Below are 15,497 nucleotides of genomic sequence, written 5' to 3'. Positions count from 1 at the left end.
AGCCTTACCTTTTTTTAGGAATTAAATAAACCAAGTGTTAAATATTTGAATATTCATTGTGTCCTTTCCCTGGGCATTGTAAATGACAGAGAGAGAGAGAGAGAGAGAGAGAGAGAGGGAGAGAGAGGGAGAGAGAGGCTATTCATTAACATGGACCGAATCCACATACAGAAAGTCAGATTATGTAACAAAATCGAAAAAACGTCCCACGTCCATTGGGTAACGCCATCCCAGTCTGGCCCTGGGGGGTCTGCCCCTCTCTGCATCCAGGATGCCACACTGTAGGACGTGGTCTGTCCGTCACAGGGCTGCACTGTGTCCACAGCTTCTGCACACACGGGAGGGGTTTCCTGCGGGCTGCGGACTGGCCAGCAGTGCCTGGGCATCTTGCTTTAACTCTTATGCCTTTCAGGAGGGGGTCCCGGGGTGAATACAAGAGCTAAGACATCTTCTCTCCTGTTTGTGGGGGGAGGGAAAGAGAGGGGAGAGGAGACACACATGGCCACCGGCAGCCCCCCGGGTGGTCCCTCCTGCTGTGACCCTCCAGCCAGCAGGCAGCATGCAACCCCCCAGAGGCCGGCCTGCTCTCTCTCGCCCTTCCCAGCTGCTCTGGGCCAGCTCGTCCAAGCTCTCTGGCTCTGCCTCCATCCATCCCGAGAGGCCAGCTGGGAGCCTGCCCGCCTGTTGGCCGGAAACTTGGGGTGGGGGGGTACTGCACCTCCAGCCTGACCTTGCACCCTCTGTGGCCCCCCCCTTAGTAAGCCAGGACGGGAGGGCCAGGTGCCCGTGAGCTCGGTCTGTATGCGGAGGGTACTCCTGAAACTTCCCACCGGGGCATGCTGACCGCCTGGGGGGTGGACCCTGATGGGGGAGGGGAGGCTTCAGAACCGCTCTCCTGAGGGGGGGGAATGTTCACTGCCTCCCCCCCCCCAAATGGTTCAGACCGACCGACGCTGTGGGCACTGTGGGGTCCATGGCTCAGACACCTGGAGCTTCCAAGCTGTCGGGCTAAAGGTTTGTTCCTCAATGACCTGTGAGCCAGGACCCTCTCCTCGTCCCCAGAATAAAGTCCCCTGGCATTTTTACTTCTTTCCCTTGCATTTTTGGGTCTCCATGTCTCTTCCCAGCTGTAACATCAACAGCACAGGTCCGCTCGTTTGCTCGCTCGGGTTGGAAGGGTCAGGCATCCAGGACTTGGGTAGAGTCCTCATCCACCGAGACCCCTGTATGACACCCTTCCCCTCAACCCCACCCACGACATCTTTTTTTTTTTTTTTTTTTTTTTGGTGCTGGTGTTTTCTAGAAGCAGACGTGCTTTTTGCTTCTCTCCACCAACTTTCCGGAAACCTGTTTCTTCTCCCAGAGTTGGCCGAACGCATTGGAGACGATGTCCCAGCACCCAGATTCCCACTGGGCAGGATGAGATGTCCTGCTTGCTCCCAGTGAGCTGGGAAAGCAGCCACATGCCTCCGACAATGCCCCTTATTCCGAGGGTCTGAGCCCTCCACTCCCTCGTGCCTGCTGTCCCAGTGGAAACGGAATCTTTCACCATGGACCCACACCCCGCGCGGCCTTGACTTAGGGAAAGAATGTGGCAGACTGAGTTCTGCTTAGAGACTAAAATATATAAAGCAGAACACGAATGTTGGGCCGTCTGTGTCTCTGTCTTTCCAAGAGACAAAGTTCATGAGCCTTGTGTGCTGGAGAGAGGAAGGCGCTCGAGGTGGGGGGGGACATCACGCTCCTGGGTCCCCCAAAAGTACCAAGAGAACGCTGGGTTTTGTGAAAAGGGGATCTCACTTCCCTGGTTTTTGGAAAAGCAAGGTCTTCCTTCCAGGTCATGAAAGGGTGCTTTGGGGATGGGGGGGGGGGCTGGACTGTTTGTTTGTAGATGGATGGGTGGGTTGTTTCAAAACCATTTGTCAGTATTGGGAATGAAACTGAGGGCAGCCGAGGAAGGCAGGGGGTTTAATTCTCTCCCGGGACTTAAGGTTCTTGAATGTCCATAACCCCATCTGGTGCTTCCCGGAAGGTGCCAGACCCTGGTCTCAAGCGGGGTTCCCCTCACGAGTTTGGCATGGGGTTCGACATGGAGGGGGGGGACAGCCCTGGATGGAGGAGGGGGGGGGGTCAGGATGGATGTTTGCTGCCTTCCTGTGAAGGAACCTCAGGGTCCATGCCCTTTGGGAACCCTGGCAAGGCGGGGGGTCCCTGGAACTTTGCTGGAGATGGTGGCTGGGCAGCAAAGCCTGCAGAGCAGAGGGGTCACTACCAGGTCCCTGGGGACCCGACCTTTACACCTGAGGCTGGAAGCCTGGTGAGCGACAGGAAGGGAGAAGAGGCAGAATGTCTCTGCTTCTGAGGACCCCAGAAAGTTACTCCGGCCCAGAAGCCCCTGTCCCTGGGGCTTCCCCTTCCCCTCCACCCTCTGCTTGTGGGTCATCATCCTGCTGTATCGAGTTAAGGGAGAGAGTTTCCTCCCCGGTTCCCCAGACCCCACTGGGGCCAAAGAGAAGTCTCGTAGGGTGGCAAGGGAGGGAGGCCCCTCCCCACTCCACCCTCCACCCCGGCTGGGGCTGTCCGTGCTCCGGCTGCCACGCGTCGCGCCCCTACTCGGCCCGTGCGCCCCTCTCCGCGCGCCGCAGGCGTTTCCCCTGCCGACCTGCGGCGGCGGCCTGAATAATACATTAGGGGCTATTTGTAATTCCGTGTGATATCCGCGCGCCTCTGCTTTGATTAGAAGGCCGCGGTGACAAAGACCTGTTTGTTACGTTGCGAGGGCTTCCGCGCCTTTCGCCTTTTAAGTCCGAGAAAGAGCGGCAGCCTCCCACTCCAAGTCACCCCGCGCTCCCGGGCCCGCAGAAGGCGGGGCAGAGCGGAGAGCTGCCCCGGGACCGTGTGCGCAGAGCCGGGGAATGAAGGTGGAAAGAAGGAAGGAAGGGAGGGAGGAAGGGAGGGAGTGAGCGAGCGAGGAAGAAGAAATAGCGCTGATATATTCCTTCAACACCTTCCGCTCCTCCTCTTCCTCCGCCTCTCCAACAAGACTCCCCTCCCCCACATCAGGGAACCCCACGTGAACCCGACCACCAGACCCCGAGGATTCCGGAAGAAATCCCTCACTTTCCTGCGCGCCCGTAAGGCGACCACCGCTTTTGCTCCCGCGGCGTCGGCGCTGTGGACAGAACGCTGGGTACCGGCCCAGGTGGCTCTCTGATCGTGGATCTTGGTGACACACGCTTCAACTTAAGAAAACGCAAAAAAAAAAAAATCAAGCTCTCTCCAAAAACCGCAACACCACCCTCCAACCTTTCTCCCAAAGTCTTGTCCTAATTCCAGCGTGGGAGTGGGGGGGGGGGGGTAGGGGGGCGGCGAGGGGATATGACAGGGGGAAAAAAAAACCAAAAAAAAAAAAAAAAACCAAGAAGGAAAAGGAGAAAAAAAGTCAACTTTATTTCCAGATGGAGTTTTGTAAAGAGGTTGACAAGCTTGGCTTCCGGGATTGTCAAATAAATTTCGTATCGCAATTGAGCGAAAGGTTTTCCTCCCAAGCGCATTGGAGAGGGGGGTGTGGGAAGGGGGCTTGTCAGAAAAAAAAACAGCGACACAGCTCCAAAAACATATATTTTTTCCCTCCCAAAAATCAACATCCTAGACAACCAGGCTGAGAGAACAGTTCTAAAGAAGGCGGCGCCGGTCCGGCCGAGCAGGATCTGAAGCCAGCGTTCAAAAAAAGATCGCTGTGGACAAATTAGTTCTTCCAGCGACCCGCGGGCATCCCCGCGTCGCCGTCTCCACCGCCGCGCTCCGCACGCCCGCGGCCAGGCAGCGCCCCGGTCCTTGGCCTCCGCGGCGTCGGCCCCCAGCGAGGTCTGCGAGCTGCCGAGGCTCCGGCGTCCATGTTCAGGCCGACTCGGGCCCCTTTCTCTCACTTTCAGGGTCCTGGACGCTGTTCCCCAATCACGCCGCGCGCGCGCGCCTCCTCTCCTCCCGTTTGCTCCGCGGGCCGCCACGCGGGCGAGTCCCGTCCGCCATCCGCCCGCATCTCCAACTTGGGAGTCGATTCCTGTGTGCGTGATGGCGCGTTCTCTGCCTTTTTCGGTCTTTCTCCGCACAGCCGCCTGCGCGCGGACCCAGCCAGCTCAGATCCGTTCCGGGCGCGGGGCCGTGTTGCCGCAGGGGCCGGCCGGCCGGTTAGGACCTCCTCGTCGTCCCTAAACTCCTCCTCGAGTTTGCTTTCCGCCAGCCATTGATCGAATACGGATACCTGTTTGGGCGCTGGCGCCTGCGCCCGCCCGCTCGCTCGCGCGCTCTCGCGCGCACGCGCGCGCTCTCTCTCTCTCTCCCTCTCCCTTCGAAAAAATTCGATCTTTACCTCTCCACACCAAGGTGCACACAGACGCCCAACAGTGATGAAATGAAAAGAAAGCCAATTGCCGGTCTGGAGGTGGGGGAGAGATAACGTCTCCGCGTGCGCCGGCCGCCGCGGCTTAATTGCTGCAGACAGGGCGCGCGGGGGGTTGGGCGGAGGTAGCCGCGTATAAATAGTGAGATCTCAAATTGAAAGGCATAAATAACTGCAGGAGGGACCTACCCTCACACGGACCGTCCTCTCTGCGCCGGGAGGCGTGCGGACCAGAGCCCGGCTTCCCCAAGCCAGCCCCGCCGAGCCCCGCGGAATCCCCCGCAGCCCCCCGGGCAGCGATGGAGGAGCTGACGGCTTTTGTATCCAAATCTTTTGACCAGAAAACCAAGGAGAGCAGCGGCGTCGGCGGCGGCGGCGGCGGAGGCGGGAAGAAGGATTCGATCACGTACAGGGAAGTTTTAGAGAGCGGACTGGCGCGCGCCCGGGAGTTGGGGACCTCGGAATCCAACCTCCAGGATATTACGGACGGCAGCGGCCACTGTCCGGTGCATTTGTTTAAGGACCACGTGGACAACGACAAGGACAAACTGAAAGAATTCGGCACGGGGAGGGCTTCGGAAGGTAAGCTCGCCGCCGGGGCGCCGGCTCCGGGGCCCCTTTCCCGGGGACCGCGTCTCCACACCACCGAGCCTACTTGCCTACTCCTCGCTCCTGTGCGCGCCGAGGCCCCCGGGCGGCGCCGCGGTTCGCTTCCAGTTCGACCCCCAAACTCTGAATTTCCAGCCACGGCTCGGGTGGACAGGCCTCCCCTCCCCGGCAGCTCATCGCCAGTGTTTTCGTAAGAAAGAAAAACAGGGAGACGGCGCCGAGCCCGGGCGGGAAGGAGGCAGGCCGGGGAGCCAGGATGAGCAGGAGCCGGACCCGCGCGGCGCGGCGCGGGTGGCGGACTCTCTTCTCCCGGCGCGGGCGCTGGGCACGGCGGGGGCAACTTTCCTGGGTTGAGGTTCGGTGGGGTGTGGGGTTTGTGCCTGGAAACCCAGGTCGCCTGTCGGGCTGCGGCGTGCGCGCCTGCCTGCTCGCCGGTCTACCTTACACGCACCCCCACGCGCACAGAGCCGAGATGCACACGCGTCTCCCGCGGTGACCGCCCGCCGGCTTCCCGAGCTATAGAAACCCGTGGCGCGGAGGACGCGCCGGCTGGTGGTGGCGGAGGAACCCTTCGCTCGTCTGTCTCCCGTGCCTCTCCGCAGTTTTTCGTTTGGGGGAGAACTTTCTCCTTCTTGTCCCTGGAGATTGGATCTGGACCGACGCGGGCTTTTAAATTAAAAAATCACTCTTGTGCCCGCGGGGTGGCCAGGGTGCAGACGTTAGCCCGCGAAGGGGCCCGGGGAAGCTGGTGGCCACGCGCGCACGCGGCGGCCCAGCTCCTCCGGGCTGTCTGAGCGCAGCCGGCCTGGGCCTCGCTGTTCCAGGAAGCGGCGCCGAGGGTCGCCCTGCTGTTGGGTCCGGCGGAAAAGGCAGGCTTCTCCGAGCCGGGCAGGGGTAGTCCCAACAGGGGGACCTTTGTACCAACAGGGCAACCGGCAGCGATAAATTAGAGGCACAGAATGGATTAGGTCTGTCAGGGAACGCTGTGAGAACTGCTACGATTGTCAAATTTTTATTTTTTATTATTTTTTTATGACAAAGAGGAAATACGGAGGCTTGTCATTTCGATCCATGAGTGAGTCCCGTTTTTCGCGATGCCGTGTTGAGAGGGATCGGGGGGGGGGGGGGGACTCTCCCCGAGAGCCCGTGTCTCCCGCTCTTCCCCGACTGAGTTCTGGGGCAGCGAGCGGCCTGGACGCGCCCTGTCCGGATGACCCACACACCCCCTTCTGGAGGCCTTGACCTTGGTGGAGGCGGGGGACGCCAGCAGAGGTTCAGAAATAAAAAAAACCACGGATGGCCGGCCTGCTTCGCCTCCGGGGAGGCTGGTCTCACGCACCTGGCCCTGTAATCCATACAAAGGCGGTTTTGCTTTGATGGAGACGCCGGCTGCTGGCTGAACGGTAATCAAGCCCGACATTTAATTTCTGAGGTTTCACAGCGCCCGGCGGCGGCCGACATCCTGGGGCTGCTGGCTGGTTCTGCTAAACCTGCTTAGAGGCCGGGACCCCTTCCCTCCTCCCGCCTGCCTCCTCTTGCGCCCCAGGAGCCAAGCCAGGCGAACAGGGGGCTTTTGGGGAGAAGAGAGTCAAGGGCAACCGTGGAGGCCTTCGGAAAGAGGGAGGGAAATCAGACAGCATTAGCAGAAGCCAGGGAGAACAGGGTGGACCAGACACACGTTCCCAGCTGTCCCCTACACCCGGGTGGCTGTGCAGTCCCGGTGAGGTTAAAGACCCCAGGCTGGCATTTGGCGGAGGGAGGTTAGGACACCCTTGGGCTCCTGAAGAAACCGAGGGGTCGTGGGCTCGGGGTAGTGAGCCCGCTGAGCTGCGCTGGTGGCCTGTGAAATTTTGCAAAGCCTGCTCCTGGTTCATGAAGGACTCTGCTGGCCAGCCGGCGCCCGAGCTGGGATCGACCCCCGAGGGTCACAGTGCACAGGCGTCAGAGTGCAAGCGTGGAGGAGAGGATTTCCTGTTGGGCGCTTGGAAAGGCTTGCCTTTGTGGGGGGTGGGGGGTGAAAGGCCGGTTAAAATGCAAGTTGAGGTGAAGTGTCCAGCACCCAGGACCCTTGGGTGGGTGGGTGGGTGGGTGGCAGGCCCAGAGACCTGCATCTCCCCTCTCCCCTTTTTTTAAAGTTTCTGGGTGTCTACTAAGGGGGCTTCCGTGCTTCTTCTAAACTGCCTCAGAATTTTGGGGACCTGGGGAATCTTTGCACACACACTCCTGAAGGTCAGCCTCTTGTCCTTGATGACGACGACGACGAGGGGACATCTAATTAGGGCACAGAGGTGCCCTTTGTCTCTGCCCAGCTGCCCCATGAGGGGGAGAAAAGGGGAAGGAAACCGCCCGGGGTCGAGGGGGGGGGTGCAGCTCCCAGGGGCCTCAGGTTGCTGGGAGACGCCTTTCAGGCTCAAGTCCCTCGAGTTGGTGAGGAGCTCCATGTCCAAGAATGAAGGAGAACTTTTCTGGGTTAGATTCTTCTAAATGCTGAGTTGATTGCCGGATGCTCAGAGCCCCCCTTCGCTCCCACCTTCCCTCCCCCCCGCCGCCCCTCCTCCCACTCCCCCCAGCGAACACAGGCGCTCTCGTAATTTCTGGAAGTAAGAAATCTTGTGCCACTTTTGGCGCCCTGGTGGGGCGCGTGCCCGACAGCGACAGCGTGCGAATGTGCGAATGTGAGAAAGACACACCGGGAAGCAGAGGGCCTTTGCTCACGTGCTCACCCCTCCGGGAGCCCCCGATGCGCCTTGAGACGGAGATCTGGGTAGGGGGCCCAGCGCCCAGCTCCGCGGGGGGGGGGGTCGTCCGGAGAGAGGCTCGGGCTCGGCTGGACCCTAGTGTAGCCTGCACCCAGAGAGAGACAGAGAGAGAGAGAGAGAGGAGCGAGCGAGCAAGAGGGGTTATGTTAACATGTCAACAGACACGAAGTGGGAAATTGAAGGAACTATTTGTAGATTAGGCCAAGAAACACCGCGCGGCCCGGTGCCCGAGTTGTTACTGAGAAGCGTGGCTTCCCCTCGAGTTGAGTTTATCGGCCTGAGGCGGACCTTGCGTCCGGGCGCGCCGGTGGTGGTGGTGGTGCAGGCCCCTTCCAGGGCGCGCACACGCTTAGGGTTTCCACCGGGTCACTCCGAAGCGCCCGCCGCGGGCCATCTTTCCAGGGCGCAGGGCAGGGGGCATACGGGGCCGAGGGAGGCGGGAGCCGGCGGTTCGGGGCCTCAGAGCTGTGCGCCCTCGGTCTCCCGCCCCGCAGGAATCTACGAGTGCAAGGAGAAGCGGGAGGATGTCAAGTCGGAGGACGAGGACGGGCAGACGAAGCTGAAGCAGAGGCGCAGCCGCACCAACTTCACGCTGGAGCAGCTGAACGAGCTGGAGCGCCTCTTCGACGAGACGCACTACCCCGACGCCTTCATGCGCGAGGAGCTGAGCCAGCGCCTGGGGCTCTCGGAGGCGCGCGTGCAGGTAGGACGGCGGCGGGCCCAGCCTCGCCACCCGGTCCCGGGCAAACCTGTAGGGTGTCCCCCCCGCCTCCCCTGGGGCTAGGGTCGTTGTGCCCTTCCAGGAGCGCGGGGGGAGACCCGGGGGCGGGCTGGAAGCAGGCCTATCCGAGCGAGACGCCCCCCGGGCCTCACGTGTCGGGGCGCACGGTTCGCACAAAGGGCACGTGCCCTGCCTGACTCGGTGGTCTTGCACCTCCAGGTTTTGTCAGGAATTTAGATCACTCTTTCCCCTTCATTTCCTCCTTTTCGTTTCTCCTCCTCCTCCTCTCCGCCTTTCCTCTGTGGCCTTCCCCCCACTCCACTCCAGGGAATGGAGAGGTGGGGAGTTGGGGGAGGGGTCTCGCACACCCGGCATCTTGATGAGCTCGGCTGCTGCCCACGCGGGGCCGGATTAGCCCCGGCGCGCAAAGGCTCGGGGCAGGCTAGGGGGGGAGGGCTCGGGCGCATGAATTCGTGTTGGCCCATCTGGCGAGCCACTGTCTGCGGCGGCCTGGGTGCCCGCGGCGCGTGCGCGCGCTCGCTCCCTCGTGCGCGCTGAGGGACGCTGCAGCGAGCCTTTCCGGGGCGCGCGCAGTCCACGTGTAGTTAAATGTATTAATTTATTAATGGAGGGAGGGGACCCAAGATCCGTTTCTTCCTGCGAGTTGAGAACCCCCGCGGCGGGTGTGGGGAGGAGAATGGGAGGCCGTGTCCTGGCGGCTCGGCCCTTCGTTTGTTTCTCGTTTTCACAGTTGAGAGCAGGCGAGGAGGGCGAGCGAGAGAGAAGGGAGAGCGATAAAGGTCAGGATCCCGGGCCCTGGGGAACGGTTTTAAATAAACGGAATTAATCTTGCCACAACCCGGGAAAGCAAAGGGGCTTTGAAGGAGCCGGTTTCTAGTTGGTGGTAGGGTGGGTCCACAATCGTCTAACACAACTCCCCCCCCCCCCGGATTTTATGTACAAAACGACACCACCAAACGTGTTTTACAAAACGGGCAGTTTGAGAAAAGTGTGACAGACAGACAGACACACACATTCCTCCCCAAGTCTGGTCCATTCTCAGTGAGCCCGCAGGAAGGAAAGGGGACTTAATAGGAAACGCGACACCCTCCGGGGTGTTTGTTTTTTTTTTGGTCTTTTCGTCTGAGCACCGGTTTCCAGAAACCTTCCTGCGTGGGTGGCACCGACCCTTCCTCCCTCCCGTCCCCCCACCCAAGACGAGCCCGTTTGGACATCTGTGTCCGCAGCTCCCCTTTGCTCTGAGAAGATGAATCGAGCTGCCCCAGATAAATTAATGAAAAGATTAAACTTTCGCTAGAGGGGACATCAACTTTTATGTCATCTGCCCGTGTCTCTTCTGCCCGGGATCGGCAGTAGCTCTCAGGCGTTGATGTACTGTTTCTATAAAAATAAATTACTTGTAATTGAATTCCACACTCTTTCGTTCAGTAGTCTATTACTGGCGAGCACCTTGGAAGGCTGCACCCGCGCGCGCGCGCGCGCGCGCGTGTGCGCGCTGGGAGACGGGTTCTTGGGGCCGGCGCTGGTGGTCAGGGAACCCCTAAGATTCAGGGACAGAGGGGGGCGGGAAGGAAACGCGAGTGGGGCTATAGATCCAGGGCGTATGAAACCGTCAAGACTGTAAATAACCATAAAAATAAACGAGAAGGGAAAAAAAAAAAGCCGTTGCTTTTGGCCACGGGGAAAGACAGTCTCGTGGAAGCGAAGACAGGTCAGAAAGAGTTCTTAAAAAAAACCAAACCAATTAGGGGAAAACATGTAGGTTGCCCTGCCCGCGCAGGGGTAGTGGTTTTTTTTGAGGGGGGGGGAGAGAAATAAAGAAAATAAATTTTAAAAAAAAGAAAAAAGATGGGGCAGAGGGACGAACTTGAACTGTGGATTTTCACCCTGTCTCCGGACGCATGGCGTGGTCATCTTTCTCGGTACAGCGCGTGCCGCGTGTTGTTGTGGTGCCAGGGTCGAGTTTCAATTTCGTGTGGAAATTCGCCGTAAATAAATTGAGCCCCCCCCCTCCTCCCTCCCACCCCCACCCCCACCCTCCATACGAAGCCGGCGCTTATTAACCTTTTATTTTTAGTGCATCTCTCCTGGAAACCCGCGTCCCGCAGCTGTCAGCGTCCTAATGGAAAGTTATGAGACCGCGGTGAGGACCGAGGGCCGTAATTTCATTACAACAAATATCTCTGGGTTTATGGCGCAGGGCTAAATTAAATGTCATTATTCACTGTCTGTAATGGAAATCAAAAGGAAAACCGGATTAGGGCGTTCGCGAGGCGAACCGGCGACTAGGTACCTAATGAAGAAATAAGTGTCTAAACCAGTGTACTGAGGGTTGCCTTAGCATATTCACGACTAATTGGAATTGATCGCGCGTCACCCCAAGACTGATTTATAACCGCTTAATGCAGCGGCTAATTCATCACTTATTCCTCATAAATGTTTTTGTTGTTCTTGTATTTATTTTATTTTATTATTATTATTATTTTTTTACTTCTTTCTCTCTCTTTCCCCTCTTTCCCGCCTTTGAAGGGGAAAGGGAACTTGGCTTTCCAGATTTAAATAAGGTTCTGTTTTTGAAAAATAGGCTTCCAGGTTGTGGTAAGGGGGTGGGGGAGGTACACCTGGGCTTGGCTCTCCCAGAGGACGCACAGGGTGCGCGCCCCGGGTCTATCCGGTCCAAAAGGTTCCAGGCTTCCCTGAGTGGGGTCCGGACCTCGGGGCAGGAGGCCTGCGATCAATCGCTGGGTTTGGAAAAGGGGTAAAAATATGCAAATTTCCACTTGTAGGTTGGTGGGGGGTCTTTTTGGAAAGTACTTTTCAGCAGAACGCATACAAGTATTTTGGCCTCCCTGCCGCACGCAGCCTGGCGGGGTGAGCTTTCGAACGTTCTGGAAAGGGCAGTTCGGACCCCCGGAGTAGGGGGAGGAGATGGCCCAGCCCCTGGAGGCAGTGCTGTGAAGCGTCTGGGACAGATGGAAAAAAGTTCAGGGTTTTCAGACTGCCGGGTGCGCGCGTGGAAGCGCTCACTGTGTTCTCAGCGCGTGGCTTGGAGCCACACAGGCAGCGTGGGCGAATGGGGAAGTTACTTTGTGCCAAGTATCTGGCGTGGTCAGCGACCGCCATCGTGGCCATAGGGTCAGTGAAAAGGGAAAGCCAATTAGAAAAAAAGAATTAAGTGATGAGGAACTTCGTTGGGGGGGGAGGGGGGTGTCCATATTTCCTCCCCCAGGCCCAGGGGTCCCGGTGTTGAACGACCAGGGTTGGAGAAGCAGGGAGGTGGTGGAGGTGGGGGTGGGGGGGCAATGTGAAGAGGGCTGAGAGGGGGCCGTTGGGGAAAGGGGGTGCCTTTGCACCCTAATGTTGACCTCAGGCCTGTGAACCCAGCAGAGGCTAGAGACCAAGGTCCCACCGTCCTTTCCCGCTCAAACGCTGGATGGGGTACCCCCAGAATCGGATGTCTTTAGAGCAAAGCCTGCGTTTGGGGGACGGGGACCCTGGGGCGTTCACGACTCTGTAACATTAACTACGAGCCATTAGGAGAGGACGCGGAGGACGTGGGACTTTCTGGGGTCAGAGCGTTCTGAGCTCGGCTGTGAGGGAGGGTGCTGAGCTGTATTCCACCCGTGCACCTCCTTCCTCGGTGGCTCTCGCTCTAAAGTATGAGGTGGGCTTCTCCCCAGCGAGTGACCGGGTGGAGGAGCGAGGCCCACACGGAAGGACGGCAGGTGGTCTAGTCACTCACCATCCCAGCACCAGTCTCAGTGGGTGGGGGGAGTGCCCAGAACTGAGCTTGAAAAAAAAAACAAAAAACCCTCAGCCCTAGGGAGCCCACTAGGCGTGCGTGCGTGCGTGCGCGTGGGAAGGGTGGCGGATGAGGTGCAGGTCAGAGGGAGCGTTCCGGGTGGGAGCCCTCTTCGGAGCTGCCCCTTAGACGTCTCGCACGCGCGCGCGCGCGGGCCTGAGCGGCGGTCTCCCTTCTGGGGTCAGTGGGAGAGACGCCGTTGGCCTCCAGGTCGTGCCTGGCTCACCAGGCTGCGTGTGTGTGTGTCTCTCTCTGCTCCGTCCCAGGTCTGGTTCCAGAACCGGAGAGCCAAATGCCGGAAACAAGAGAACCAGATGCATAAAGGTGGGTGAGGAGCCCGGGGGGGGGGCAGGGCAGAGCCGGGGGGGGGGGGGGGGCAGGGGGCGCGGGCCGAGGGGCGTGGAGGTCCCGGGAGGGGGAGCGCGGCGCTCATGCCTCCTGTTTCTCTGCAGGCGTTATCCTGGGCACCGCCAGCCACCTGGACGCCTGCAGGGTGGCGCCCTACGTGAACATGGGGGCCCTGCGGATGCCTTTCCAACAGGTAGCGCGTTTCTCTTCCCGCGGAACCTCGCAGGGGCCCCCGCCCCCACCCCCGCCTCCTCCCGCCCCCGCAGAAGAAAAGAGGCCGCTTTTTTTTTTTTTTTTTTTTTACAAGAGAGCATTTATAGACCCGTTGGCACGCATTAAAATCACGCTGTAAAACTCCAAGAGTCACCTTTGGGAGGGCCAGGTCATAAACCCAGACACACTGTTACCAAAATCGGAGGGGAAAAAAAAAAAAAAATCCCACCTACGGGGAAGCCACCCGCGCGCTCACCGGCTCTGGGCCTGGGGGGCGGGGCGGGGCGGGGCGTGCCGGCACTCGGGGGGGTGAGGAGGGCGGCGTCCACGCACAAACCCTGCCCCTCCCCCGCTCACGTGCTCGGCCTCGCTAGAAGTGTCTCCGTCCTCAACCCCATCGTCGAAGTTGGTGGCCTCTGGCCCAGCTCCAAATACAGCTGGGAGGGCCCAGAGCGCAGGGGGCCTTGCGTGGACGTGGGGCAGCCACAGGGTTGCAAGACACCCTTCGAGCCCAGGTCCCCAAAGGGCCACGCCCAGTTCTGGATGAGCCCAGGAGAGCTGCTCCTGTCTCTATGGCGAGAGGGCCCCACCCACCTTTTTTTTTTTTTTTTTTTTTTTGGCGTAAGATGGGTTGGTTGGAGGATAGGACCCCCCCACCCCCAAGGTAGGGGTGGCAGTGTACGCGCAGGTGGAGCAGGGGTGCCCCGGGGCAGAGCAGAGCGAGGCCACCACGAACAGCCGTGTTTGCCCCAAAGGGCAGGCCTGGGTTTCTATCTGGACCGGTGTTTGCGCAGGGTCAGAGGTCGCTCTGCTGGGTCTGACCTGGGCCTTGGATGGTCGGCTAGGACGCGTGTGTGTGTCGGTCCGGTCGGGTCGGGGAGGACAGGTACCCAGACGGCCGGGAGACAGAGGCAGCGGGATGAACTCCGTGTTCCCAGACTGAACGTGCCCAAAGCAGGAAGGGTGTCCAAGGTCACCGTCCTGGGGAGGTGGGAGGCACACACATCGGGCTTTAACCCCCCCCACCCCCCCCCCCCTCACTTCACCCGGGCTTCTCCTAGGCGTGGGCTCAGCCTCGAGTCCCTGAGGAGCGCAGCCACAGTGGATCAGAGGGAGGTCCCTGAGAAGGGTTGTGCCGCTCAAGTCTAGGACTCAGCTAAGGTCAAACAGCAAGCCTGGGGCTCTGTCAGGAAGGGGGTGCCGGCGGTAGACACCCCAACGTGCCAAAGGACTTGAGGGCGGGCACCGCCGAGGGAGCGGAGTTGGGGGGATGTCACCGGACGCGGTGACAGAGGACAGCGCGGCGGAGGGTGGCCCCGGGGTGGGGACAGTGGGAATGGCTCCCGCCGAGGAGAAGCCGCCCTCTGTGTCCATCGGGGCGAGAGGGTCCCCTCCACAGCGCGTCCTAACGGTGCCGGCTTTCCCCCTCCTCCCCCTCCACGCAGGTCCAGGCTCAGCTGCAGCTGGAAGGCGTGGCGCACGCCCACCCGCACCTGCACCCGCACCTCGCGGCGCACGCGCCCTACCTGATGTTCCCGCCGCCGCCCTTCGGCCTGCCCATCGCCTCGCTGGCGGAGTCGGCGTCCGCCGCCGCGGTCGTGGCCGCCGCGGCCAAGAGCAATAGTAAAAACTCCAGCATCGCCGACCTGCGGCTGAAGGCGCGCAAACACGCCGAGGCCTTGGGGCTCTGACCCGCCCGCGCGCGCGCCCGCCCGCCCCCGGCCCCCGGCCTCGCCACCCTGCCCGCGCTGCGTCCTGCACTCGACCCCTCCGCGCCCCTCACGGCCACACGGACGCCGCCCCGGAGCGAAGGCGTGGGACCTGGCGCAGCGGCCTCCTCCTCGCTCCCGAGCAGCTTGGGGTCCACGTTTGGCTTGGGGAGGGGGCCTCCCGGGAACGCATGACCCTGCCAGACCCTCGCCGAGACGGTGCAGGAGAGACAGCAGGTGACGGTGAGGCGACCCAGCCCAGCCCTGCACCACGGCTGCCCCGGGCGGGCGTCCTGGGACGACACCCTGCGCTGTGTGGAGCTCGGGGCTCCGCTTCCCTACTTCTGCCGGCGTCTCCACCCCGTGCATGCGGCCTCCTCCACGCCTTGCGAAGATCCTAGTCTATTCCACACAAGCCTGGGGCCGGTGAACGCCGAAGGTGCCACCCTAGCTCTCCAACCGTGTGTTCCCCACGGCCACACACTTGCTTTCGCCGAGGAGCTGCGGGAAACCGTGTGGATTTCAGGGCAGAGGGTTGCCTGAGGTTGGGGTCGCGCGCACCGCCCACCCCAGACCCCCAAGGCAGCAATAGCAACAACAACAAAAACAAACAAACAAAAAACACGACATCTGGTGACCTCGCCAGGGGTCGAGGGGCAGGAAGAACTTGAAGCTGCCCAGCTGAGACCCGTGCTGGGGACCTGAGTTGTGAGCCTGGCCTTGCTGTTCAGGTTAGAGGGGTCCCCAAGGCGCCTGTGTTGAGGATTCCTCGTGCCCTAGAAGAGACAGACGCCTTGACACTTTTTCCAGTCTTTGATCCCGAACGGACATCATCCGTGTGTGACCGAATTCAGACGCCGGGGGGGGGGGGGGGACTTGCAGGGGGGTGGAGGTGCGGGCTGTGACCGCAGAG

At 60.5% G+C, this 15,497-nt stretch overlaps 1 protein-coding gene across 1 annotated transcript; it reads left to right on the top strand.

The window, feature by feature from the left end:
- Positions 1 to 4,685: 4,685 nt before the first annotated feature.
- On the top strand, positions 4,686 to 14,566 carry LOC136386976 (short stature homeobox protein). The gene is made up of 5 exons (XM_066358071.1): positions 4,686 to 4,984; positions 8,265 to 8,473; positions 12,581 to 12,638; positions 12,767 to 12,855; positions 14,321 to 14,566. Exons 1-5 carry the CDS (start codon positions 4,702 to 4,704, stop codon positions 14,564 to 14,566), a joined length of 885 nt encoding a protein of 294 aa, XP_066214168.1. The 5' UTR covers positions 4,686 to 4,701.
- The last annotated feature ends 931 nt before the right edge of the window (positions 14,567 to 15,497 follow it).

Source organism: Saccopteryx leptura, unplaced genomic scaffold (assembly GCF_036850995.1).
Source record: "Saccopteryx leptura isolate mSacLep1 unplaced genomic scaffold, mSacLep1_pri_phased_curated manual_scaffold_31, whole genome shotgun sequence".
Lineage (NCBI taxonomy): Eukaryota > Metazoa > Chordata > Mammalia > Chiroptera > Emballonuridae > Saccopteryx > Saccopteryx leptura.
Note: the sequence above shows the minus strand (reverse complement) of the source record. Positions and strands in the feature narration are given on the sequence as shown.